General features: G+C 66.5%; 2 protein-coding genes across 16 annotated transcripts in view; one reads left to right on the top strand and one right to left on the bottom strand.

Moving 5' to 3' along the window:
• Positions 1 to 2268, top strand: part of AATK (apoptosis associated tyrosine kinase) — a 32037-nt gene extending 29769 nt beyond the window's left edge. For all 7 annotated transcript variants that reach the window (XM_047833357.1, XM_047833356.1, XM_047833359.1 and 4 more), the window contains 2 exons: positions 30 to 215; positions 1208 to 2268. In XM_047833357.1, coding sequence (XP_047689313.1) covers positions 30 to 215; positions 1208 to 1248 — 227 coding nt within the window. In that variant the 3' untranslated portion in view covers positions 1249 to 2268. The remainder of the gene's footprint in view (positions 1 to 29; positions 216 to 1207) is intronic.
• Positions 2269 to 3265: 997 nt separating this feature from the next.
• Positions 3266 to 25769, bottom strand: part of BAIAP2 (BAR/IMD domain containing adaptor protein 2) — a 63464-nt gene continuing 40960 nt past the window's right edge. The window contains exons 7-16 of one of the 9 annotated variants that reach the window (XR_007146847.1): positions 17436 to 17588; positions 14830 to 15045; positions 14486 to 14687; positions 13687 to 13888; positions 11997 to 12065; positions 11431 to 11593; positions 9726 to 9760; positions 7233 to 7280; positions 4425 to 6498; positions 3266 to 3618 (exon numbers count right to left, since the gene is read on the bottom strand). Coding sequence is in view for 5 of the 9 variants with exons in the window: in XM_047832717.1 (XP_047688673.1) it covers positions 3549 to 3618; positions 9726 to 9760; positions 11431 to 11593; positions 11997 to 12065; positions 13687 to 13888; positions 14486 to 14687; positions 14830 to 15045; positions 17436 to 17588 (1110 nt within the window). In the remaining 4 variants the exon portion in view is untranslated. Of the gene's footprint in view, positions 6499 to 7232; positions 7281 to 7604; positions 9197 to 9725; positions 9761 to 11430; positions 11594 to 11996; positions 12066 to 13686; positions 13889 to 14485; positions 14688 to 14829; positions 15046 to 17435; positions 17589 to 25769 lie in introns of those variants that run through there. The other 8 variants (XR_007146849.1, XR_007146848.1, XR_007146850.1 and 5 more) reach the window with 8 other exon arrangements.

Below are 25769 nucleotides of genomic sequence, written 5' to 3'. Positions count from 1 at the left end.
ACGCGAGTGACCGGGCGGCCGGCCTGCAGGTGGAGGGCTCGCGTGGGACGACGGCTTCCCGCCGACGCCGGCCCCGGAGGCCGCCCGGCCGGCTCCCGCCGCGCCTCCCAAGCAGACCACACCCGGCCCCTTCTCGCGCTTCACCGTGTCGCCTGCGCCCGCGTCCCGCTTCTCCATTACGCACGTCTCCGACTCGGACGCCGGGTCCGTGGGAGGTGAGGCTGCGGCGGGGCTGGTGGGAGGGGGACACGGAGTCGGGACAGTGGAGAGGGCGTCCGGGAGGTTACCTGCTAGGGGCCGAGGCTCTGGACAAGCTCAGTTTTCAGACGGGGAAACTGAGGCTGGGAGAGGCGGGGTCACGCCCAGGCCTGTCTGTCCTGGCCACCTTGGCCTCGGCCTCGCCTCTCTGCCTTCTGGGGAGATGCAGTGCCCCGCACCCGGCTGGCACAGCACCTCTCTGGGTGCCTAGATGGGATGCCACCTGGCCCTTGGGCCTCGCCCTCTTCTCCCGTCTCTGGAGGCACCAGGCTGGACACTGAGCGCCCCCCACTTCGCTCTCTGCCTGACCCTAGCCCCCCAAACCGGCAGCAGCCTCTCCCATCACGACCTTCCCAGCCCCTTCCGCCCCCACCCCCCCATGATGTGCTTCATCCACTGCCTGCCCCTCTCCCCCTGACCTGGCACATATCAGACCCGATGGCTCTTGTCTGGAGACACAAATGACTGTGGCTAATGTGCCCAGATCACCCCTCCCTCCAGGCTCCATTCCTCGGTCAGCCTCCGACCAGGAGGGCTCGTCCCTGCCAGGTTGACCCCCACCATGTGCCTGGCAAGTTGTTTTGCATTCCTGCCAGCTTTCCCTGAAAGCCCACCCAGGAAATGAGATCTCTCTGTCCCCAGGCAGGCTCCGTCCATCTGGGGAAGAGCCGGGGCATTTCCTTTGTTGGATGAGGTTTGTTGGGCCTGAGCCCTGGTGAGGTGGTGGAAAGGAAAAGGGTCCGGCTCCCACCTAGACAGATAGACCCATTGCGGTGAAGGGGCCCGAGGCGGGCAGCCCCAGTGGTCATTGGTCCCTAGGCCAAGGGTGGAGGTCAGGGGGGAGCGCTGGGGCAGGGGACTCTGTCGGCTGTCCCCAGAGGGCAGGGCCTTCTCAGGCATCTCTGTCCCCGCTGTCTCTCCAAACACTCATGTGACACCTGTTTGCCAGGCCCTGTAGCCGGTGCCGGGGGCAACTGTAAAGAGGCTTGAGGCCCAGGCGGGCACCCTTGGAGCTCCTGCCAGTCCTGCTCCAGGCAGCAGCGAAGATGGTGACCAAGAGTGGAGACCTCGGTGTTGGTGGTCGTCAGCAGCTTCCAGAGCCTCGGTGCCCCACGCAGCGCCCCGGAGCAGGGCGGGACAAGAGGCCTCCTTCGGCCGTGTGCGCCAGTCCTGGGCTGCCGGAGGGGCAGGACTTCTCCTGGACACGGGTTTGTTGCTAGCTGCTGAGGATGCCCTCTAGCCTCAGGCCTGAGCGGGTCCCCTCCGTACAGCGGCCCCTCCACCGTGACTCTGCTAGCGGGCTGCTTGGCTTCTGAGGCCAGGGGACCGGCTCTTGGCCGGGGGGGGGGGGGAGACTTTGCACGCCCTGCCCACTAGTTCCTGTGGTGAATGACACAGGCCCGCTGGGACGGCCTCTCTCTGCCCCCTTCTCCCCGGTTCTGGGTTTGCCAGAAGAGGACCCTGGGCTTGTGTGTCCCCCCAGCCACCCTTACCTCAGAGTCTGTGGCTGTATTTCCCTTCGGTGACTCAGCTGGACCCGCAAACCCTCCCTCCCTGTCTGGGCCAGCTCCCGTCTGAGTCCACGGCTGGAGCCTGGGCAGGTGGGGCAAGGCGGGCGGCCCAAAAGATGGGGGCTTCCGGCCACACCTGTTCTAGAGGTGCCCGCGGCTGGCCAGCCTGGCCCGGCAGCCCCCACAATCCACGTCAGGGGCCCTGCCTGCAGGGGTGGGGGTGCGGGTGGGAGGGAAGTGGGGGGCTGGGCAGCACAGGGAGTATTTTTGTAACTGCTGTTGTCTGAGCAAATGGAAGCGGGGTGATTTTAAGTTATTGTTGCCAAAGAGATGTCAGATTTACTGTTGCTTTGGGGGTGGGGGTGGGGGACTTGTTTTGGGTTTGTGTTTTTTGTTTTCATTAGTCTGAGGCTTCGGATGCTGGTGCCATGATTTCCTTGTTCCTTTTTTGTTTGTTTTTTAAAAGAAATCAAGCTAAGAAAACAAGCCTTCATGCTAAGCGTGTGTTTTCTTTTGGGGTTTGCGCATAAATCCTGGGCGGGGGTGGGGAGGCGGGGTGGTGCTGGGGTGGGGCCTGGCTGCCAGCTCTGCCTGGGAGGGCACAGTAGTCCCTTCTGCCCAATGCCAGTGGGGTGCGGGAGGGTGCTACCTACCCACCTGCCCCCCCCCCGCCCCACACCTGCCCCGGGCCGTCCTTGCTGCACCCTGGTGGAGGGGGACAGTGACTTGGGCCCCACCTCTCCCCCGGTGGAGGTCTGCACAGAGCAGGGGAGGGGACTGACCCCGACAGCCCTCCCTTGTTCTGTAGTTGGTGCTGACTAGGTAAGAGCGAGGTGGGGGGCCTGCAGGCCCCTTCCCCCGCGGGCAGCTCCTCCGAAGGCCTTTCCAGAGCACGGGGTGGGGGCAGGGTAAGGGGGAGGTACGAGGGTTTCTGAGGAGCCAGGGCTCCCGAGCTTCACCCCAAACGTGGGCTCTACGACCCCACTGGGCCCGTCTCCAGCTTCTGCGGGGCCAGAGGCCTGTGTCCCACCCATGACCCGTTCTGTTTCTGGTACAGGGGTAGGGACAGGCTTTGGGCAGAGCAGGGCTCCAGGGCCCTCCCTCCTTCAAGGGCCGGGGAGGGGTGACTGCTGCCTGGAACTTGTCAGCTGGGGGTGCCTGGCCCCAAGGCCAGTCACTGCGCTGTAGTTCAGCCACGGACATAAACGACGCGGATCTCCGCACAAAGCAGCTGGGGCGCAGAGGGCGTCCCCGGCCGTGCGGCCTGCTGTTCACTCCAGGGACAGGGAAGAGAGCTGGGGGCCAGCAGCCAGCTCTGGACGGGAGTGCGGGGGGCATGGAGGGGTCCCCCAGCACTGCCAGTGGGAGCGGGGCCCAGGAGAGCCACAGTCGAGGGCTCAGAATAAATCTGTGCTGCGAAGACGGTGGCGGCCTCTCCCACGTCCTCTGTCCCAGGCCTCCCACCCCCTGGGGCTGACAGAGCACGAGCGGGCACGTGTGGGGCAGCCTGTTTATTGACCAGACACGTGGGGCTGGTGGAGCGTCCCTCCCTGCACGAGCGGGGGCCACTGTCGGCCCCACTCTCCTCAGCCACGGCCCGGGGGCCACCTCCGAAGACAGCCGGGGTCCAGCCCAGGCCAGACTCCAGTGGGGGCAGAGCCAGGCAGGTGAAGGAGAAAATTCTCTAAATGGGGACCACGCAGATTGTTACAAAAGAGGTTCTGTGCGTGGGCAGGCAGGGCAGGAGGGTCCTGGCGGGCAGCGGTGGGGACTTGGCCATCAGCTGAGGAGGGGGGCGGACCTGTCGTTGGTCACTGTCGGCTTCAGCTGGACGTTGGCGAAGGGATTCCTGAAAAAGGAGAGAAGAGGGGTTTTAGTGTGGGAGGGGCACTGTGGGGGCGCAGTGCCGTCCTGGGCTGCCCTACGCCCGGGGGGCCCCCAGCCCTGCGGATGGCACCGGCCTGGACCCCGATGGCCCAGCCTCTGAGCTCAGAGCAGGTGGACAGTGGAGGCCGCTCGGGGGAGCCTGGGAAGGGTGCTCGCTGGCCGCCAGTGCGCCCCATCTGCGGCCGTCAACCCTCATGGGGCGGGTGGGGGCCGTGGGGCCACCGAGCCACAGGATGGTTCCTTCTCTGCAACCTGAGCCCTGAACGGGCCTGCATCCAGGTTTCGTGAGCCGCCCCACAAGGCCAAGGAGGCGCCTCCCATCGGCCCAAGGGCAGCGGCGGACCCATTTTTAAAGACACGCCATCGACAGACACAGACAGTTCAGCGCACACAAACCCGGCCCATGCGTCCCGGGCTCCCAGAAGGTGGCTGGGTGCAGACCCGCCCCACGCCAAGACGACACACGGGGGTGCACGCACACTGGCAGCAAGGAGGCCAGCAGGGGCGGGCGAGGGCTCAGCCACCTGTCACCCGGGGGGTGACCCCCGAGGCCACAGCTGACGGACAGATGAAACGCGCCAGACAAGAGGTGGAGATGGGACGAGATGAGCACAGCGGACGCCGGCACCCGGCCCGGAGGACCCGCCTGGGCAGGGACAGCACGGGACAGCGGGCTGGGGGTGACGGCACAGATGGCACGTGGGACACGGAGGGCCGGCACGGACAGGACCGCACTCCCGGCGAAGCGCTCGGCTCTGCAGCCGTTACCTGGGGCCGGAGTTGCCTCTGGCGCAGCTGGGCTGGTGTCCACGGGGCGGGCAGGCGCTCTGTCCAGTGCCAGGGAGAGCGCTGGGGCGGGGGCACCTCCCTGTGTTTTCTAAAAAACTGAGACACTTGGGGCTGAACTTTTAAGAGGAGCAGCCGCAGACACTAGCTAACTTCTTGGCGAATGAGGTCTCTGTCTCCGTCTCCGGGATGATGGCTGAGAGTCCTGTGTGGGCACACTGCTTACGACTGTCCTCTGAGTCATCGACCCCTGGCTTCGAGGCCGCTTGCAGCCCCACGTGGGGCCTCAGGCTCCTCCGTGCGCTCTGGTGCTGTTCCGCTGATGCGTACAGACGAGTTTCGGCTTTTTGGCCGCCTGGAAGCTCCCAAGACCAAGTCTCCTGTGACCAGTGACATCCGCCCCCAGGACAGGGCGGTGGCCCGTGCCCTGACTGCCACCTTGCCTAGACTCTGGTTCTGAAGGAAGGCTCCGGGCCTTGGCTGTTCCCAGCCGGGTTCAAGGCAGATGCCCTGGGGGGCTGGAACTCGGCCAATCTTGTTCATCTGGAGTTGGGGACCGAGCCGAGGACGGAGCTCAGGCCCTAAGCCTGGGGAGGGAGGGCAGCTCCTGTGCTGGCTGGGGCCAGTACAGAGGGGTCAGGCCAGGTGGGTCGGGGCAGCAGCACAGCCAGACAGGCCTCCCCACAAGACGGTGTCTGGCCTCTGAGCCCCACTTTCTTCATCTTCCCCCAAACAGGGTGAGCGGGGAGCACGCACCATCAACACTGCGGGCTGAAGACGCCCCCGGCCTCCCCCCCCTGCAGCTGCGCCCAGCCCAGCCCCGACCAGAGGCCCCTGGGTGGGGCCGTCTAGGGTGCCTACCACCTTCTGTGAAGAACGGGAGGGTGTCAGTGCGACCCTGGGCGGGTCAACACCAAGATGGCAAAACAGGACTAAGTTCAGACCCTGGCACCGGAGACATTTGTCCCCGCCTGGGGTGCTTGCCAGGGGTGGACCCCCGGCAGCAAACCACCAAGACGTAAGCAAGCTCAGCGGACGGAACCGAGCAGAGGCCACAGGAGCCGTCCAGGCTCCTCCCGCAGGCAGGGCAGGCTGAAGCCCCCGGCGGGTCCGGCGCTGCATTCAAGGGGCAGCCTTTGGGGGCATCGCGGGGTCCTGAGCCCACAGCCCCCGCCTGCAAACCCTGCAGCCCAAGGAGGGCCGAGTGCCTTTCCATTCCAACCTCGAGGGAAGTGCTATGCCGAGGGTTTAGGGAGTCGCCTGTAATTGTTCCGAATCCACCAACTGAGCGAGAACCGGGTCAGCTGGGAACAGCCGCGTCTCCTTACAGGGTACGGTTTCCGTCCTTCGGTGATCCTGGAGCAGAGTGAAGGAGCGGCCGGGGTGCATTTCCACTTCCTCCTGAATTTCCTCCTCTGAGACCAAAGTGGTTGCCATGCCTTCAGGACTTCGGCCCTTCTGGGATCGGATCCTTGTCGTTGGGTTCCCCCAGGGCCACACCTCAGGCAGGCTTGGTCAGGGTGCTTTGACCGACCCAGGGTGCTTTTGGCACCGCACCCCCAGTCGAATCTTGGAGCCAGGCTGATTCTGCGGCTGGGAAGCTGGCTGGTGGCGCTGTGCTGATGCCCACCGTGCCCCCAGGGCCCCGTCCTACACCGGGGGACGTGGTCCCAGGCAGAGGCCAGGCCTGCAGCTCAGAGCGATGGGGGCGGCAGGGGCAGAGGTGGGGCGTTGGGGGGGGGGTGGAAACGGAAGCCTCTCTGCATCCTGGAAGAAGGGGAATCGAGAGGCAGCGAAGGCATTTTCACCCTGCCCTCAAATTCCAGGAGCACTGGTCTCCAGAATCTTCCAGAAACTCCTCACACCGTAGCTCAGACACAGTGAAAGGAGAGGGAGTCCAGGACCCCTTGGAGGGGCCGCGTCACTGGTGCCCAGTGGGGTCCGGTGAGCACCATCTGCTACAAAGGACGCAGGTGCCAGGGTCCTGGGGTGGCGGGGGCAGAGACAGATGGGCGGCACCGCCACCCTGACCGAGGCCCGGGGCCCAGGGTGCTGGCTGTCCCAGGGCGGAGAGAAAAGGGCCGTCACAGGATTGGCTGTAGCAGGCCCACAAGGGCACCCACACGCGGTGGTGCAGGCCCGATCTAGAAAGCCTGGTGCAGCCTCCTGGCGCCCCTTGGGGCACATGCGAGTCCAGGCAAAGCGGGCACCAGGGCCACCGTATATCCACCTGCCCCAGCGGCCCAGGCACGTGCTCCTGCTCCGGCGTGCCTGAGGCCGTCACGTGGGCACGAGCCATGGCACCGTCCCCGAGGCCCACCCAGATCTCCCCAGCCCCCGAGGGGCTGCAGGGCTCACCAACCAGGGAGCCGTCCAGGCTGGGCTCACACCCACACCCACAGGCGCGGCCCGAGGGGACGCTCAGCCAAAGGAGCCCAGAGCTGGCCTCACAGCCGATCACCGGGCTTCACCCTGATTGTGGCCGAAGCGCCCCGTAGAGAGAAACCGAGGCAGAGGGCCGGGGCCGGACCAGGCCAGCGGTGCAGGGAGGTGCCGTGGGTGCTGGGGTGCAGCGGGGGCAGCCAGTCAGGACCACAAGCTTCCAGACAGAGGCAGCGAGTCCCAGAGCCCGAGGAGCGATCCAAGGGGAAGCGAAAGCCCAGAGCCCAGAGCAGAGGCAGGCTCGGCAGACCCCCGCGCCCCGTCCCCGCCTGCCAGGGCCGAGGCCGCAGGGTCTGCAGAGCCGCTGGGAAGGCAGACCGGCCAGCGTGAGAAAGCCGGGCAACTTACTAACTCTAGTCAGGGGCGGCTCAGAACCTGGCCACTTCCACATCGGCGCTGCAAGGAAACACAAGGGCTCAGTTGGGGCAGGTGGGTGCGGAAAAGGGGTCTGCGTCCCCCGAGGGGGACGTGGGGAGACACCTGGGGCCAGAGGACCCGCCAGGAGCGTTAGACCCGGCCGTGGGGGACAGCGCTGTCCCGTGGCTGCCGGGAAGAGAGGGGCGAGCCTGCGGGCAGGTGCCCCCCCCCCCCCCACGCGGCCCAGGACCCGAGAGGGGCGTGCCTCGGTCACTCTGTGGAGGCCGGCCGGCCGAGGCGGCCAGGCCCCGCGCGCGGTCCCGATCCCACGCGGTGGACCTGGAAGGAGGCGCCACGCCAAGCTCAGTGCAATAAATAAAACTTTTATTCAAACAACTGCGGTACAGGGCACAATTCAGAGTTTAAAAAAAAAAAAAGAGGAAAGAAAACAGGAAAAATATTTTCAGCACTTTACATGTTCATACAAGTTTTGCAGTTTTGTGTCTACATTCATCCATTGAGCATGGAATCCCCTGGATTTGAGAGCTGTGAGCAAAACAAGAACACCAACACGGAAGGCTGTTCACACGGGTCCATGTTCTGGCTTTGTTTTTTCCTCAAATAGAAAACGGGTCCGTCTGTGTCTCGAGCGGCTTCTCTCACAAACACTAGTCCACACGAGAGCGGGCGGAGGGTTTTGTTAAATCACATCAGAAAAAGGAGCGTCCACAGCTTCACAGGGGCTCCCTCGGCGGAAGGGCCAAGCGGGGCCGTGCCCTCGCTCACTTCCCAGACTCGGGGTGTGAAGAGGCCACTGGGCCCAGCGTGTCTGTTTCTGGTCAGCAAGACACACAAAAAGACGAGAGTGTTCGGGGAGGTCGGGGGGCGGGGACCGCCCGCTTCCCCCAGGCGGCGGGCGCGGGCGGGCGGGGGGGGGGGGCCCAAAGCCGCCCTCCCCGGGGAGGGCCAGCCCCGCACCCTGCCCGGTGCAGCCTGGGGGCCGAGACTCCCTCACGAGGCTGTGAAGCGGTTTCCAGGACACGTGGGGGTGGGGGTGGTCTCTGGAGGTCTTTGGAATGTCCGAGTGTGGCCGGGCGGCGCCTGCTCCCCACCCCCCGCCCCGCCAGTGCGCCGGGGGAGGCCACACGCCCTCGCTCTGGACTCTGTACACCCTCCGACGGTGGCCGAGGCGAAGGAAGCGCTCAGGGGCCCGGCCTGCTGGGCCGGGTGGGGGCCGGGGGCCGTGGCCTCCCTCACAGGAGCGGCCAGCTTCCTCAGGAGGCCCCCCGAGCCGGGCACGAGCCCCTCCGTGGGTGCGCGCGGCCCTCGGAAGGGCGCCCGCGGGGCCGCGACCTCCGGGAGCTCCCGGCACCTTCCCTTTCCTGGCAGATGCCAGCGTCCGCTGGGGGAGTCAGATGCAGAATAACAGTACGTACAGCGGAGTCCATGCATATGTTTTTGTGGTTCAGGAAAGAAGAGTCCTTTTCCGGTTTTTCTTTGCTTTTTTTCTTTTTTTTCTTTTTTTTCTTGTCTTTTCTTTTCTTTTTTTTTTTTTTTTAGATTTTTCTTTTTCTTCAAACTTTAGACTTGGCTCCTGGTGAGCCTCCAAAAGGGGACAGTGCATCGTGAACACGGCAGACGCGGAGCAGAGGCAAGGACGCCCTGCCCCCGCTGCCCCGCCGGCAGCTCCTGCCCGGCGGGCACACGGGGGCGGGGGCGTGTAAACACGGGGAGCAGAGGTGGGGCAGCACCATGGACCCTGGGGGATCTCAGAGTCTGGGGTCACCAACCAAAAGGCGGGAGAGGGCGGGTGGGAAAGAAAAACAACCCGAGAACAAACCAACGAGAGCAGAGGAGAGAACCGATGGAGACCACACAGATGGGGGGGACTCTTCCGAGCGGCGGCCGCCCATGGTCAGCGTCCTCACACTGTGGACACCAGCGTGCCGCTGCCGCTGTGGGACAAAGCACAGGACACTGCCAGGCCGCACGCCTCTCTTGCCGCGGCTCTGCCCACGGTTCGGGGTCGGCCGGCTGCCCGGCCCTGGAGGAAAGGCGGGACGCGGGCCGAGCCCAGGTGGGGGGGACGGGACGGCCTGGGCTGGTTCTGGGGAGATGAGCCCAGGGGCGGGCCGCACCCCGCTGGCCGACGCAGGCCTGGCCACCAGGAAGGAAGAGGGGGGCGCGACAGAACCCGGCTGAGGGGCTTCCTGGAAGGCTGGGAGCTCAGGGGCCGTGGTGGGCACAGAAGCAGGTAGGCTCCCGCGGTGGAGGGCCCGCTCCCACCGACCCAGGGGTGAGAGCATGAAGGCGACCTCCCAGGACCGTGCGCGACTGCCCCGCGAACCCCGTGGCTCAGAGAGGCCCCGGAGAGGGGCCTCCACAGTCTGCAGCCCGATCTCGCGGAGCTGGCCCCGGAGGGCACGTGAGAGGGACCAGCTCCCCCCACGCCAGCGCCCCAGGACACACGTGAAAGGCCCTTACCTGCTCACAGCCCGCGCTCCGTAGTCGTCTAGACCCTGGGGAGAAACAGCAACACAGGTCAGGCTGGGGGTTCTGGGGGCGAAGTGGGGTCTGCAGGGCAAGGCGCTGCCCGTAGCCGAGGGCACGGAGGGCCCCTCCTACGTGCACAGCGGTGACCTCCCAAGCGCGTGGGGGCATCTCCTCATCTGGCCAGCGGCAGATCACGGGATCACATGAGCTCACGCTCACAGGCACACACAGACAGTCCAGGTGCTGGCCCCTCCCACACACGGCTCCCGAGGTGAGTGGGCCGGGGCCCCAGGACACCTGCAGGTTACCTAATAGGAGCACCAAAGCAGGTGAGGTTGGGGCTGCATAGAAGCCTCTGGGCAGGTAGCGGGGCCACGCCAGGGACGGAACCGGTGCCACTTGCGGGGAGGGGTGATGGCTGGGCAGGAAAGCGAGCCTGGCAAGGCCGAGCAGGCTCCTGCAGCCCCAGACACCGGCTGTGGCTTCTGGTCTCGGGGGTGTGGGGCTGAGGGACGGGGGCTGGTCAGCCACCACATCTCTGCCACCTGGCCTAGGGCCGTCAAGGGGTGTTAGCTGTCTCAGGGCCAAAACCACACCCAGAGAGCAGGAGGTGGGAGGAGCAGGGCCACACCCTCCTGGGCCCAGCCAGCTGTGGGGGCGGGGGGCCCAGGTGGGGCCGCATGGGGCAGGCTGGCCTGGTGACTCCGGGGTGCCGTGCCTCTCCCAGGCTGGATCGGCCTCTCCCTGAGCGCCAGCCCCAGTATCACCTTCTCTGGAAGGTTCCATCCAAGGGCCTTAGCCACACCTCCCCAGTCTGGCGCTTCCCACCACCTAATCTCAAACTACACGTTCTCGCTGTGCGACAGTGAGCTTCTCGAGGGCAACAACCTCGCCCGGCTCGTGACAGTTATACCCCCCTCACAGGGGCGAGGCTGCTCGGGACGGGGCTGGGCGCGGCCCTTCTTGGGCCCCACCCACCCGCGACACCGCTCACCACAGCCTCCGTCGACCCAGATCCTTGGTTTTCACTCATGCTGCCCAGATCTTAGAAAAACTTTTCTTCTCCTCCCTGCAGCTGTCCGGGGCAAGGGGGGTGGGGGCACGCTGACCCTTAAGCTGGGGCTCAATCCTGGACATTGGGACCCAGAACGCATTGCTGGCCCCTGTTCCCACCACAGCCACAGCAAATGTTCGAGAAGCCTTGGGCTCCTCCAACCCTGTGAGCCTCCCCAGACAGAGCGGTGGGGGGCCCAGCAGCACCCTCCACAGCCACACCCCAGTCCCACCTGGGCTTTGAGACCAACATCACGCCCTCCAGGGGCTCTACAAGGGACCCAAGCCTTGCCCTCCTGCCTCTGGCCTGGGCGGCCTGGGCATGAGTGCCTGGTCCTGTCTCCAGAGACCCAGACGCACACGGAAAGGTTCTGGCCACAGCACAGGTCTCAAGGGCAGGTGCTCACATCCACACGGACCCACGACTGCCGAAGCCCGACCGCCTCGAAGACGGGGCTCCTCGCCGACACCCAGGCTCCTCCCGAGAGTTGGGGTCCGGGGCAGCGTCATGGCCGCCACCACCGCCCCGGCGGAGGGCAGGGCAGGCAGAGGGGCCGCCGTGCCTTCATCAGAGCCCCGCGTCTGTAGAGGGTGCCCGCCGGTCGCCCCTTCGGGCCCCCCTCCACCCTGCTGTGGCGCTCACCTGGGAGAAGGCAGGCACAGCCACGCTGTAGGGCCTCTGCTTGAAGGTGCCGGCCGTCTGGGCAGGGAAGGCACGCGAGGACGTGCCGTAGTCGGGCGGTGGCAGCGCCAGCTCCTCCTTGTCCAGGAGGTTGCCCGTGCTGCTGCTCTTTCCCTGCTGCAGGCTGTGGGGGGAGGGGGGGTGGTGCTTAGGGGCCCGGCCGCCCCGGCCCCCCTCTGGCCCTCCACCTCCCCCGCCTCCCTTGGGCCCCCTACGGAGGCCTCGGCCTCCCTGAGCCGGTGGACGGGGCCCGGAGGGGCGGCGGGAGGGACGTCCCGCAGCCCGTGAGCCCCTCGGCGACCCCCGCCCCACCCAGCGCCGGGTGACCCCCGAGGCCCGCAGACCCTTCCTCACAGAGCACCCTGCACCCACACACCCCAGGCGCCTCAAACACTTCCGTGCGGGCCGTGGGGGCAGCACCGTGAGCAGAGCGCGGGGGCCCGCCCGCAGAGGTGCCCCCGCAGTGCCCTGCTCTCACGGCAGCCTCTGTGGAGCGAGGGGCCAGCGGCCGGGGCCGGCACACTCACCTCATGTGCAACCTGTCGCTGCCGTCGCTGTCCAGAACCCGGGTGTAGGAGAACGGAAACCAGCCCCGCCTGGAAGACAAGGCCGGGTGAGAGGGCTCCAGGGCCGGGCTGCCGGCAGGGGGGGGGGGGGGGCGAGAGGGCTCCAGGGCCGGGCTGCCGGCATGGGGGGGGGGCGGGGGGGGTGAGAGGGCTCCAGGGCCGGGCTGCCGGCATGGGGGGGGGGGGCGGAGGGGGTGAGAGGGCTCCAGGGCCGGGCTGCCGGCATGGCGGGGGGGGGGGGCGGGGGGGGGGCGAGAGGGCTCCAGGGCCGGGCTGCCGGCATGGGGGGGGGGGCGGGGGGGGGGTGAGAGGGCTCCAGGGCCGGGCTGCCGGCATGGGGGGGGGGCGGGGGGGGGTGCGAGGGCTCCAGGGCCGGGCTGCAGGCATGGGGGGGGGGGGTGAGAGGGCTCCAGGGCCGGGCTGCCGGCATGGGGGGGGGCGGGGGGGGTGAGAGGGCTCCAGGGCCGGGCTGCCGGCATGGGGGGGGGGGGTGAGAGGGCTCCAGGGCCGGGCTGCCGGCATGGGGGGCGGCGGGGGGGGTGAGAGGGCTCCAGGGCCGGGCTGCCGGCATGGGGGGGGGGGCGGGGGGGGGTGAGAGGGCTCCAGGGCGGCTGCCGGCATGGGGGCGGGGGGGGGGTGCTGAGAGGGCTCCAGGGCCGGGCTGCCGGCATGGGGGGGGGGCGGGGGGGGTGAGAAGGCTCCAGGGCCGGGCTGCCGGCATGGGGGCGGGGGGGGGGGAGGGGGGGTGCTGGGGGGGGCGAGGGGTTCTGGCCCCCAGGGTCCCCGCCGGGCTGCGACCGTCTGCAGAGGGAGCTCATACGAGCCACTGGACGGGAGGCTGGGGACCCCTGGGCAGGGCTGGTCTCTGGCCGCTCAGCCACAGGCAGCCACCTGAGCGGGGGCGCTGACACCCGAGAAGCTGTCTGGCGGGGGGAGACGGGTACCGTGTCCGGGACTGAGGCTCCCTACCGATTTCCCTGTTCCTCCTTGCCCCCTCCCAAGATGGTGTGGCTGCCTGGGGGCTGACGAAACGTCAGGGCTGACTCTGCTCCGGGATGGGAGCCTCCCACGCCACCAACAGCCGCATCCAGAAACATCTGGATGACAGTGGGGGTGGGGGGGTGGGGAAGGGGCAGCACCTGGCCAGGCGGTCCTGAGGCGCAGTGAATGTGGGATGCTGGTGCAGCCTCTGCACGATGTGCTCAGTGAGGCCGTGAGGACGCAGCTCCCAAAACGTGACTGTGTGGCTTCTAGAACCCAGCACAAAGGCTGATCGAAACGGACTTGGGGACAGCAGAAGGCTTTGGGGCTGACGGCCAACTGGGAAGCCGTACACCCGACAGCAGGGAAGGCGCCAGACGGGCCGCGGTGTGCGTGTGCGGGCCCCGGGCCAAGTGGGTGACGTGGGCAGTCAGGGTGACGGGCTGGCAAGAGATGGGAGGCTGTGGTTCTGAGACGTGGTCACGTCTGCGCCACAAAGATTTTCCGACTGAAGGCCCACGGTGGGATAATCAGGCTGGGAGGGAGCCAGAGCCACCAGGACCTCCGGAGGCTGCAGGGTCAGGAGGGGGTGTCCCTGAGCTCATCAGAGTCCCAGGGGCCCGAGAGGCACCGACGGCTGGCGGGGAGGGCCCGGCCTACGGACACTTACATTTTTGTCTTCTCGCTCTCCCCGTAGTGCCAGCCGTCACGGGCCTCGGGCACCAGCAGGGTGATGAGGTCGCCCTCCTTGAAGCTCAGCAGGGTGCTGTTGTCCCCGGCCGCGTGGGAGAAGATGGCTTTCACTCGCATGCGGCCGTTGCGCTCCAGGCCGGCTGCCATGGAGCTGGAGCGGGGCAGGGTCTTGGTCTCAGCTGCGGGACGACAGGGCAGGAGTGAGGGGACTGACCGCACGCCTGTCGGCTCGGCCGCCTGGTGGCGAGATGCTAGAAGGCCCCAGGGGGGCCTGGAGGGGACGCTCGCCAGCCTCCAGGGCCATTTGGACAGAGACTCAGGAAGGATCCGGCCCCGGACCGCCGCCCACCAGCTGCAGGGATTCCGGGCCGGAGCCTGGCCTCAGCTCTCCCATCCGTCATCAGGAGGCGCTCACGGGCTGGGGGAAGGGGCAGGGGCAGGGCGCTGGCCACAGGATGGGGAGGCACAGTCCCGGGACCCGGGCAGTGGCGGGGGTGGGGGCATCCCACTGTCCATCACAGCCCGGTCGGACGTCACCCGCATGCTGCCATCACAGGCTGAGCCGATGGCGCCCCGGCACGGCCCCACCTATCGCGGTCACGGCCTGCGGCTTGCCAGAGACAACGAGGAGGGCCGGGCGAAGCCCGAGGGCCCAGGACGGTATCTCCAAGCGGGCCCAGGGGTGCTGCACAGGAGCACACGTGCCCGGGGTTCTGGAGACCTTCCCCACCTCCCCGCGGGGCGCGGTACAACCAGGGACACGTCCGAGCCCTTACTGGCAGCGTAGCTGTTTTTCGGAGTCACGCTCTTGCGCACGGGGAGCGTGTTGGAGTAGGAGTCGCTCAGCTTGCTCTGTGACTGTGGTGGGGACGAGGCCTTAGGCTGGGCGGCCTTGCGGTCGGCCCAGGGGCTGTAGTCCTCGCCATCAGGGCCCGAGACGCCATTCATGACGGGCGCGCTCTCCTGGGCGGACAGCCGCTGTTGAGAAGGGGGGGGGGGGCGGCGTCACGGGAGGGCCCGGTCAGGTAAGGCCGGCGTGGAGACCCCTCACCCTGGTGAGGGCGCCCCAGGTGCAAGGGGTGGGGGCCGTCTTCTCACACCCAGGAAGCTGTGGACTCACCCCCACAAACGGGGCCAGCTCAGGGGGCACCGGCAGAGGCTTGGCCCCCGGAATGGGGTCTGAGATGACCAGGCTGGACTTGGAGGCCGACAAGGCGCTGGGGAGGACGGAGCCGTTGCTGCTGGCCATCAGCTGCACCGCACGCTCCGGGATCTTGTTGGGGTCGGCGCAGGCCTGTTGCCACAGCGGCAGCTTCTGTGCCAGCAGCTCCTTGCCCTGGAGCAGAGGAAGCAGGGAGGGGTCAGGGCCGGCCGCAGGCTTGTGGCTGGGCACACGCGGGGGCGGGGCGGGGGGGGGGGTGCCGCCCCGCCGGGCCACGCTCACCTTGGACGCGGCCCCCTGGAGACGCGTCCCACCCCAGGTGGGGTCACCTGTCTAAGGCTAAGGGCTGCTCTTCACCAGGTGGTGACTCACAGCCAGATGGGCCACCTGTGAGTCCCTGACCCCGACCCGGGAGAGAGGCTGGTATGCTGCAGTGAGCCGTGTACTGAAGGGGCCACTGGGGCTGCGATGAAACCAAGGTCCAACGGGGGCAGGGACCCCCAAAGAAAGAAAGAGGGACAGTGGCTCACACTCAGGCATGAAATGGGCAGAGCCTCCACGGGCAACCGTGAAGTCCTGGGAAGAGTGTCACCCCGGGGCACCCCAGGGCCAGAAACCAGGTGGTAAAAGGACACGGTGGGAGCCGTGATGGCAAAGGGACAGAGCACCCAGGGCCTAGCTGCAGTCACGCCAGGCTACGGGGAGGATGCGGAAGGCAGGGTCCCGTCCGACGGCACTTGGGAGACGCAGGGTGCTAGGGGTTCCTGCCCCCGCACCCAGGGGCCCAAGAGCCCAGATGTCCCTTTGGTGTGCACCGGGGTGTGCCCGGGGCCCAGCCAGCCCCACAAATGCAGGGCCCCAACAAAGGATGGAGTAGTGAGGAGTCCCAGCATGGGAGGGACAGCCAGCAGCCTGTGGCTCCCTGTAGCCCATCTGGGGCCTTGTGCCTAATACACGGGCAGGTCCAGGGCCGGGGGGCCACTGTGGCCGCTATGGGCCACCTGACCCGCAGCCGACGCCATAACCTGAGTCCCATGCAGAGCCTGGAGCTCCTGGGGGCAGTGCTCCTCAGCTCAGGGCCACGGCTGTCTCCGGGACCCACGAAGCAGCTGTCGTCACTGCCTCTCCCCACTCGCCCTCCCACTTCTGACCTGTGTCTGGGAGGGAGGGGGCGTCTGTGGGGTGAGCTGGAGGAAGCTGGAAAATGGCCCCTGTGAGCAGATCCTGCCCTCCACCGCCTGCTGGTTTGAACCAGGGACCCACGGGCCAAGGCCTGAGGGCTGGCCGGGTGATTCACAAATAAAGTTTGACTGAACATGGCTGTCTGTTGGCTCACACATCTGGGGCTGCTGCTGCGTGGGACCACCACAGGCCCAAAGTGCTTCTGGACCCCGGCTGACATAAATGGGTGACAGCTCTGGGTGGTGGTGACAAGGCGGGCCAACAGGGGCCTGGCACCAATGGGGGCAACCCCAGGCTCAGCGTGTGACCCTCAGAAGGGCTCCACACCTAAGGTGGCTGGCCAGCTGGGGCTCCCAACCGGTGACAACAGCTCTGTCTGTAGGAGGCGCCCGGTGGCCTGCTACTGGGAAGCGCCTGGGAGGTCCTGCCCTGGTACCCCAACCTCTGTGCCTCTCTAAACCCGCTAGGGAGGGCTGGGTCCAGCTCCCCGGGGACCGTGGCTTTCCTGCCCTCCGTCCCCGCGCTCTCCCTGACCTGCCACACCGCCAGACGGCCACCAGAGGGCGCACACGTCCGCCACAGCGCAGCCTGGAGTGAGGCCGGGGTGGCCCCCCTGCTCTGGAAAGCCTGCTGGCGAGGCTGCCCCGGGGAGCCTTCCCAGCTCCCACAGGGGACGCGGCTCTCTTCGCCAGCTGTCTTCGCCGTACTTGCCTTGCACCTGCGCACAGGCCCTTGCGTAGGCCCGGGCAGGCAGAGGGGGGCGTCTACCTCCTCCTGCCCAGCTGCGGGGACCAGAGGGCAGGTCTTAGATGCGGCACACGTGTGTGAATGTGCATTTACCCTGCTGCCCCACAGGCACCTTTGTGGGAAAAGGATGTGAACTGGGGTTTCTCACCACACCGGTTGAGCTCTTGGAAAGCTCTTGGAATGCTCTGCAATGTTCCAGTGGACAGATATGTTCCCACCCCGGCTCTGAATTAAGGACTATGAACGGGGCTCCTCTGAATCTGCCTGTTCCTGGGAGGGGGGGGGGGGCAAGGGGCGGGGGGGCTGTGGCCTCTGGGGCTGGCCAGCCCCCAGCACAATGCTGGCCTGCAGTTCCCCACACCGTAGCCCTCCCCGAGGACCTAGCCCTCCTCAGAGGAGACCCTTTGGAGCCACTGTCCCTAAAAGAGCAGCTGACAGTTTCTGAGGAAGGCCTCAAAACGTCTGCAGCGTTTACCCTGGGAATTTTCTGACCAGAACGCTGTCCCTGGGGACAGCCTCAATGCACAGAATTACTGTCATCACAGCTCTCGGGCAGACAGGCCCCCGATGTCTGCCAGGGAGCTGGTCCGCTTGAGCCCACGAGGACCCTGCCCCTGCGCCGCGAGCAGCCCCACCTTGGAGTGGTAGGCGGCGGAGTTCTTGGCCACAGCACACTGCTTCTCCACCAGGAAGCAGAACCTCCTCCTCTCCTCGGTGAGCGCGGTCTTGTAGCCGTCCGACACGTAGTTCTCCAGCTCGCCCTGCTTGTTGCTGATGGCGTCAATGTACTGGGGGGCAGGAGAGAGCGTGGGGGGACGGCACAGGGTCAGGCTCAGCTAGGGGTGGAGGCACCTCCCACCGGCCCACTGCTGGGGTTTGGCCACAGCTCACTCGAGCCAAGAGGGTGAGGACAGAAGTGACACCAGGGCTGCCCCCCAGCCCACGGCACCTCTGTCCCCCAGGAGCTTGTGTCTGGCCGACCCCTGTCCCCTCAGTGCCCCAGCAGCCATACACGTGGGGACCGTGCTGGCGGATCACACGGTGGGACCCGGTGGCGGCGTGGCACCTCCTGTGGGTGCTGATTCCGAGCATCTAAAGCCACCCTGACAGTGGAGCGGGAAAGCGCGCCGGGCACTGTGTGCACAAGAATGACTAATCCACACCCAACCCCGCAGAGGTGGGCAGCAAGCGCAGGAGACACCCAGGCCCTGCGGGGGTGGGCAGGGGACGCAGGAGACACTGTTTGATGCTGGGGCGCACGGGAACATTCCGATTTTGCTGGAAACTTCCAGAAAAGCACCCTCAGGACTGCAAGCAGCAGTCACAGGGAGGCAGGAGCACCCAGACGCACACCGCCAGGGTTCGCAGCGCCCTCTCCAGGGCGTCCGTGCGTTGGGGTCTCTGGGGTCTGGGCTCTTTCCGAAGGGAGCCCCTTCTCGGCTGCAGAAGTCCCTTCCAGCTCCCTTCCTCTGCTCCCGGGGGGCGGGAGGGGGGGGGGGCGCGGCCACGCTGCTGCCCTGCAGGGGTCTCTGTAGCCCCCGGGGGTCTTTCCTGGAGCAGCCCCACCTCTGGCAGGGGCCAGCCCGGCCTCCAGGGGCGCCTCCCCCCGCCAGGCTCTGACTCAGAGAGGGTAGGCGGTGCTGAGCTGACGTGGGCGACCGGAGGAGGTGAGCAGAACAGGCTGTTCCCGCCGCCGCCTCCCTTCCCAGCCTCGCTCAGCTGGGGGGGTGGGGGGTGTGGGGGGGGGCAAGGACCGGCCTGTGGGCGTGGCTCGGCCAGCGTGAGGGAGCCACGACGCCCCACGACAAGGCCTGCCCGTCCGGGCCACCAAAACCCAGGGGCCTGTTCCCTCTGCCCCGCAGACCGCCTACCTCACCACGCCGAGGGCAGCTTAAATGGCCTCAAAATGGGCAGCCCGTCGCCCCCAGCCCCACGGAGGCCACAGCCCTGAGGAGTAGGCCTCAGCCCTCCAAATGGCCACAGGGCCCTGCAGCCCGTGGGACTGAGGGAACCCGGGATGGCTCTTGCCAGAGGTGGGGCTGCTCCAGGAAAGACCCCCGGGCTACAGAGACCCCTGCAGGGTGGCAGCGTGGCCGCGCCCCCCCCCCCCCCCCCCCCGCCCCCCGGGAGCACAGAAGCAGAGGAAGGGAGCTGGGAGGGACTTCTGCAGCGGAGAAGGGGCTCCCTTCGGAAAGGGGAGGGGACCGGGATGGCAAACCCCTGCCAGCCTGGGAGAAAAGTCTGAACACAGGTAAGAGGCCCCCCCTGGCGGGCTTGCTGCTCTACTCCCCGAGCCCTGCCGCCTCCTCCCCCTTCTCCCCTCCTCCACCCTGTTCCTCAGGGCTGCCCCAGGACGCCTCCTCCGGTTCTGGAACGTGCTCCCGCGGGACCTCCCCTGCCTGGCGGCTTCCGGGAGGCTTCCAGGTGTGCGGCGCCCCTGGGGGTGGGGGACACGGCGGCCGAGGCTCCCCTGTACCATTCCTCAGATGCCACCCGGCTACTGCGGGAAGAGGGTGCCTGCCAAGGGGACTGCTCACACCCACACCCGCTTCTAGGGGCCCCGGGAGGTGCCTGTGAGGGAGGAGCGGCGGGGGGCGGGGGCAGAGGCCCAGGAGACAACACCCGCTGGATGGAAGGGGCTGGAAGGGCGTGTGCACCAGGAGGGGAGGCGCCCGTCCCCCTGCACCCAGTGCTCATGTCGCCTGGAAGGTCCCATGCACACTCCCCCAGGGCCTGTCAGGGACGCTGCCGTGACCCTACCGGCTTCCACTAGCCCACAAGCCCTTCCTCGACTCCACACACAGGGACTCAGCCCAGTGCCCGAGAGCTGCATAAGGGGGCAGCCTCAGGAGAAGTTTCTGCAAGGTTCCAGGAGGAGATCAGGGTTTAACCCCCAGGAAAACCCCCAATCCACCTCCCTCGTGCCCCCACCTCCTGCTCTCCCTGGGGCCGCTCTAGCGTCCCCACCAACTCAGCAGCGGCCAGGCCTTCAAGGCCGGCGGGCTGGGGGTGAGCCAGGCACGTGGAGGCCCATGCCCGGTGACAGCTAGAGCACGGAGTTCGGCACGCAGCCTCGTGAAGGGAGGCCCAAGGGGAGGCTGCCCAGAGCGCCGGCCTCCATGCCAGCTGTCATCTAGCGGGGACTCTGAAGAAAAAGAGGGGCCACCGTGAACGGTTAGCACAGGACAGCGCGGAAACCGGGACGCGGGGCCCCCTGGGTCTGCTCGCCCTGAGCACGCAGCTGAGGACAGCTCCTTCCGAACCGCGGCCCCTCGAGCCAGCTGTCCCACCTGCAGATGGTTTCTGGGTTTTTAGGCTGTGGTACCTCTTTCACAGCAGTGTTCTCCACGAGGGCCGGGCCTGTGCAGTGCAGGGCGCTGGCCCCGTTATCGGGGTCTGGTGGCCTCCCGTGGGGGGAGGGAGTGGGGGGTTATTTTTAAGATTTCCATTTATTCCATCAAGCCCCGTGAACAGCCAGGGGCAGCGTAGGCCTCAGGGGGAGCGGGACTGAGCTGGAGGGCACTGCCCCGGGAGACGCCATCACCCCCAGGGACCACGCGTCCTGGGGAGCAGGCGGGACAGCCTCCTGAGCTACACCGCCACGGGGCCCCTGGGCTGTCCAGCTGCCCCAGGGCAGATCCCTCGTCAGTGGGGACGCGGGACTGCCTCTTCCTTCCTGGAATGACAGCCAGCTCTCCTTTCCCAGGATGCTGCCCCTGGCGGAGAGAGACCACAACTTCCCGGGGGGCAGACCCTGGAAATCTGGGCAAGTAAGGACCTTCCCCTCCCCCTCCCCCCCGCCCCAGGGGTGGGGGAAGAGCGGAGGGCGCCCCACCCACAGGGTCCAGGCCGCTCTGGCTCTCCCGGTGGAGGACAGAACTCGGCCTGGCCCCACACTTCTGACGACTTAGCAACAGGCTGCTGGAAATGGCCCCGAGCCTGTCCCTGCCGTGGGCAGGCGGGCAGGTGGGCGCTGTGGCCGGCTCTCTACTCCCGCCTCTCCTGCTCCCGGCTTGGCGGTGCTATGGTGACAGTGCTATAGAAACACCCAGCTGAAAGCATTTAAGACCACAGAATGCTCCCATTTAGTCACCCTGGGCTGAACAGCCCTGTAATCCGAGAAGACAAGAGTGATCAGAACATATGTCTCCTCTCCAAAGCGGGCGGTGACTCAGAGGTGGGGGAGGGGCACTCAAGAACAAACGGCTCCCTTTACCTCCTCCGACATGGCCGCGCTGTGGCTTTCCCACGTTTCTCAAACACCTGACTCTGCCCCTGTCGGTCCCCACGGCTCATGAATGAGAGTGGAGTTCTTGGCCCTCAGCTGTCACTGCCGGCAACTACTACTCCCAGGAGACCAGAAGGAACGCGATCGGCCGTGATATTCAGGGAAGGGACAGCAAAATCGGAAGCCCGCGTTGCGTTCAGTGACGGGGGACCCGCTGGCCGCAGCCAGCGGCGCCCTGGGGCTCGCTGAGCTGGCCTGTGCCCCTTCTCCAGGCTGATGGACGTGGCGCCACAGGCCAGCGGACAAAGCCTCAACCGGCCTCAATCTGCTGGGCCACGGCTGGACCCTTAAAGTTCCATTTCGACAAGAGAGCTCAGAGCGAGACTCAGGGCTGAGGCCACCACACCATCGTGCCCACAGGCCCGTGGGGGGAAGGACTCCCTGAGCCCCAGGGGTTCCCGTTTTCTGGCAAAAGGGCTCACTGCTGTCATCAGACCCCAGCTGCTCGTGCCTGCCCCAGCACACGACATGCCCACGGCACCCCCATGCCCAGCGTCCCGTGTGCCCAGAGGCCCAGGAAGGAGCGTGGGGCCACTTATGTCCACACCAGTAGGCCAGATGCTCTGACAAAGGCTTAAGGCCCACAGATCAGCCTGTCCCGGAGACCCAAGGGGACGGGTCTCGGCAAACCTGAGCCTTGGCCTTGCGTGGCCAGCACTCAGGGACCCACACCCTCCAGGTCCGGGGGGAGCTCTGCCCGCGGGCCTGCAGGTCGGACTGGGCTACGGCACCGGCTCCGCCGGGTCACCCCACTCGGCTGCAAAGCCCTCTGGGTCCTGGCTTGCCCACGTGGGAAGCGAAGGGGCCGAACCCCGTCACTCTTGTTGGCACTTCCCAACAGGGGAGCCCTTGCCTCCCGCAGCCACCTAGGCTCTACAGCTCCAAGTCCACACCCAAGTTCACGGACTCAACAGGAAAAGGACGTGACGTACCTCACCAACGTTTCCCGCAGCGATGACACGTCGAAGTGACGTGCTATGTACGTTCAAACAGAGCGTGTTGTTTGAAGATTATTAAGAATTTATTACAATGCGCGTCATTAAGACCAAAGCTCCCTGCTGTTCACGTTCTGAACACAGACATTCCGGGGTGTGAAATGGCGGGGGCATGTGCCCAACACTGCTCTCCAAGGTGCCCTCCAGCTCTGATGGCTGCAGGTGCTCCAGATCACTCCCGGTGCCATCGAGGCCATAGCCCCTGCGCGGCTCCATCGGGAGAACTGGGGGTGAGTGGGCAGCCACGGGAGAGGTGTGGGGCCTGAAGTGGCCCAACAAGTTCAAAGGAACAGACTGTCCTTCCCCAGCTGGCCTGTCCCGGGGACCCTGAGCCCCTGCACCTCTGGACACGTAAGCCCTGAGAGGGGAACACGGTCTCTGTTTCCCACACTGGTTTCTCCCCCAGCAAGGGCCCCCGATTTACCTCCAAGGAAGGAAAACGCCTGCGCCGCGGCGGCCAGCGGTTTCGTCCACAGGCTGCCTTTGGTGTTGAAGAGCTTTTTAAAAGTGAGAGCAAGAGACCCATAAAGGTCCTGAACCACCAGCAGGGCGTCAAACGCCACATCTTAACGGACCAGTCTCTGCCATTATCTTTTTTGAAGATCTAAATTATGGTTATTTTGTTCGCGCTTTGTTAATTACACATCCCTTTAAATAGAACAAATCTCCCCCTTTCCCTAGACTGAGATCTAGATGTGTGTGCCTCCCAGAACACGCGAACCCAGCGAGCGGGGGAGCAAAGTGACCGGGGGCCCCAAGGAAAGCCTGCCCCACGGGCTCCCGAGGTAGGCCTGCTCTCCTCCAGCACAAGCGGCCAGCCAGGCCTCAGCCACTGCTCCCCCCACAGCCGCATCGCACAGGAGGGGGATCCGGCCGGCGCTCCCTGCAGCCCTCCTCAAAAGCCGGACGCTGCCCACATCAGGGGCTCCAAGGACGAGGCTGCCCATGGCCCCCTGTGCTCCAGCCGCAGCTCTGGCCCACACGCGGGTGACCCTGCGCAGGGGTCCGCCACTCTGTCTCCAGTTCTCTCTTCCCGGCCACTCACCTCTGCTTTGGGGGCCGTGACACTGCCTGGGGTCTTGGCAGCCCATCCCTCCGAGTGCGGAGCCTGCATACGGGTTGGGAAGGACACACTGCTTGTCTGTGGCCCCCAGCCCACCACACACCCAACACGCATCCCCGGATTTTCTACCAGTCACGACACCCCTTGGAGGGTGTTCGGTCACGTTCTAGTCAGAGCAGGGCTGCGGCTAGAGACAAAGGGTAGAAACAGGAGAGATCTTGACCCTGGCCCTACGGGGTTTGCAGGGACGGAAGCACGACACTTCATACCAGCCTCCCAGACCCTCACTCAGAAGCCCTTGGGGCCTCCAGACGGCCAGCGGGACTGGCTGTCCTTCAGAATCACCCAGAAGCTCGGAGGGCCCCGACACAGGCCATGGTGTAGCCACTCACACCTGCCTGCCTGGGAGGGGACACAGCAGCTGAGGCCCGGAAGGCCAGAGGCTCAGGGTGGCTGCGTGAGGCCTGCTGCCACAGCGCGCCCTTTGCCAGCCACGTGCCCTCCGGCCCCCTTCACACAGACGGGCACTGCCGCGGGTGCCAGGAGGTCTGGGCAGTGGCCTTGGCCGTGAGCGCAGCACCAGCACCTCCCCCGCTTCCAGATGGAGCCCTCGTCCTACTTAGTGCCCCAAACGTCTGCGAGCGCCTGTGGCCTGACCTATAATTAAATCAGTTCTCTTCGTGGAAATCCCAAAACACAGTCTCAATTACCAGCAGTTCCTGAAAAGGGCCGGCTCTGACCCAGTCCCACTCACAGGGAACCTGCCCCTGACAGACAGACGGACGCTCTCGGTCTTCCGCAACCCTACCTTCCCCGGCTCCACAGGCAGCGACCACCACTCCTGCACGGCCTGTCATTGGTGCAGCTCGGGCCACCGGCCTGGCCACTGGCCCAGAGGCCTCGGGGTAGGACAGAGCGTGTGGGGGCCCTTCCTGGGCCAGTCGGCCTCCCTGGAGGGCACAGAACTGCCTGCCAAGGGCTCCGAGGGTCGGGCCCCTGCCTGGCGAGCAGCCTCACTGCTCTCCCTGGCCGAGGGTTCTGCAAACACGAAGCTCAAGTCGGGGAGGGAGGACGTGGGGGCTGGGGGTTCAGCGGCAGCCAGGGGATCCCAGCAATCAGGGCTCAGGACAGACCACCCCCCTCTCCACAGCACTGAGCAGACCCACACCTGCAATCACTCGCTGGAGCCCCCTGCTCTGCCGAGAGGAGCCTGTCAGGACAGGGGCTTTGGTGCAGCTTGAGGACCCCCGGGAGGGCCCCCCGTGTGAGTCCCGGGGTGCAGAACCTGCCTGCACCTGCACATGCTGCCCATCGGGCTGCATAGGGCCGGGCCTCCGGTGAGGGGCCCTGCGGATAAGAGAGCCTCCTGGGAGCAAAACAGTCTCCAAAGGAGCGGGGAGAGAAAGGCCTCATCTGTGTTTGGAACCCAGGTCACCCCCCTTGCCTGGGGTCATTGCCCATCTCCTGTCAGCTCAAGGACGAAGGCCCAAGGGCCCAACAGGTCAGACTCCCACCCCCACACCTGCCTCCCCCAGCCCTTCCTTAGGGTTGGGGGTTGGGGACAATCTCTAAAGCCCCCCGCGAACTGTGAACACAAGAATTAAGCGCTAGGCGCAAGTAAGTGAGTCTGTGGCCGTGACATCCCCCCAGGCAGAACTCCTGGTGTCCTGGTTGGGGGTGCTGTGAACGGCAGCCTGGCCTGACCATAGCACCCAGCCCCTTGAGCTGGTCCTCGGAACACAGGGTGCGTGGGGCAGGCACCCTGGAAAATGGAGGCAGAGACAACAGAAGTGGGGGGGGGTGTCTCACTCTTCCTGGTGGGAAAAGTCATGGGCCCTTTCCCTGTGTGGGCCAGGACCTCAGCCCCCAGGCAAAAACCAACCCAAACAGGCTCAGCGCACAGCCGGGTTCCTCCCCAGGGAGGGGGGGGAGGGGGTGGTCGGTGCCCCCAGGCTCCCTGTGGAGGAGGCGTAACCCACCCCCCCTCACCCCCTCCCCCCCACCACCCAGGCGCTGACACACCCTCCCTCTATCCTCGTGCTGCAGACCCTTGGAGGATCTCTGGGGCTCAGAGCCCCCACAAGGGCCGGACAGGGGAGTGCAGCACAGGCCACAGCACGGACGGGCTCCGACAGCCTTGCGTCAACCGCAAGAGGCCACGTGCAGAAGGCCACCCCCGGGTGACCCCGTTCCCACGAGACGCCCAGACCTGACTGCTGGCTGCCTGAGGGAGGGGACAACTGCTGACGGGCAGGGCTTCGTTTCTGGGGTGCCAGAAATGCTCTAAAACGGGGGGTGGGGACAGCTGTACGGATACGCTCAACACCGCCTCACCGTCCACGTGCGGCGGTGGCTCCGCGCGTGAATCGCTTCTCAACTCAAAAGGAAAAAGGGCCGCGAGGAGAGGGGCGCGCAGGCTCCCGGTCCCCCCGCCCCCGCCCCCGGCCAGATGGCCTCAGGCTTTCTCTACCCCTCAGCCTCATACTGGCCCCCGACAGGGCTGGGCTGCGAGGGACCCAGCCAGACGGTCTCCGGTGGCAGCCCTACAGGTCAGTGACGGGCTACGGGCAAGCCTGAGACGGGAAAGGCGGGAAAGGCGCGGAGAGCAGCAGGAGGGCTGTCC

This window comes from Prionailurus viverrinus, chromosome E1 (genome assembly GCF_022837055.1).
Source record: "Prionailurus viverrinus isolate Anna chromosome E1, UM_Priviv_1.0, whole genome shotgun sequence".
NCBI classification, from domain to species: domain Eukaryota; kingdom Metazoa; phylum Chordata; class Mammalia; order Carnivora; family Felidae; genus Prionailurus; species Prionailurus viverrinus.
This window is presented reverse-complemented; position numbering and strand designations above follow the sequence as displayed.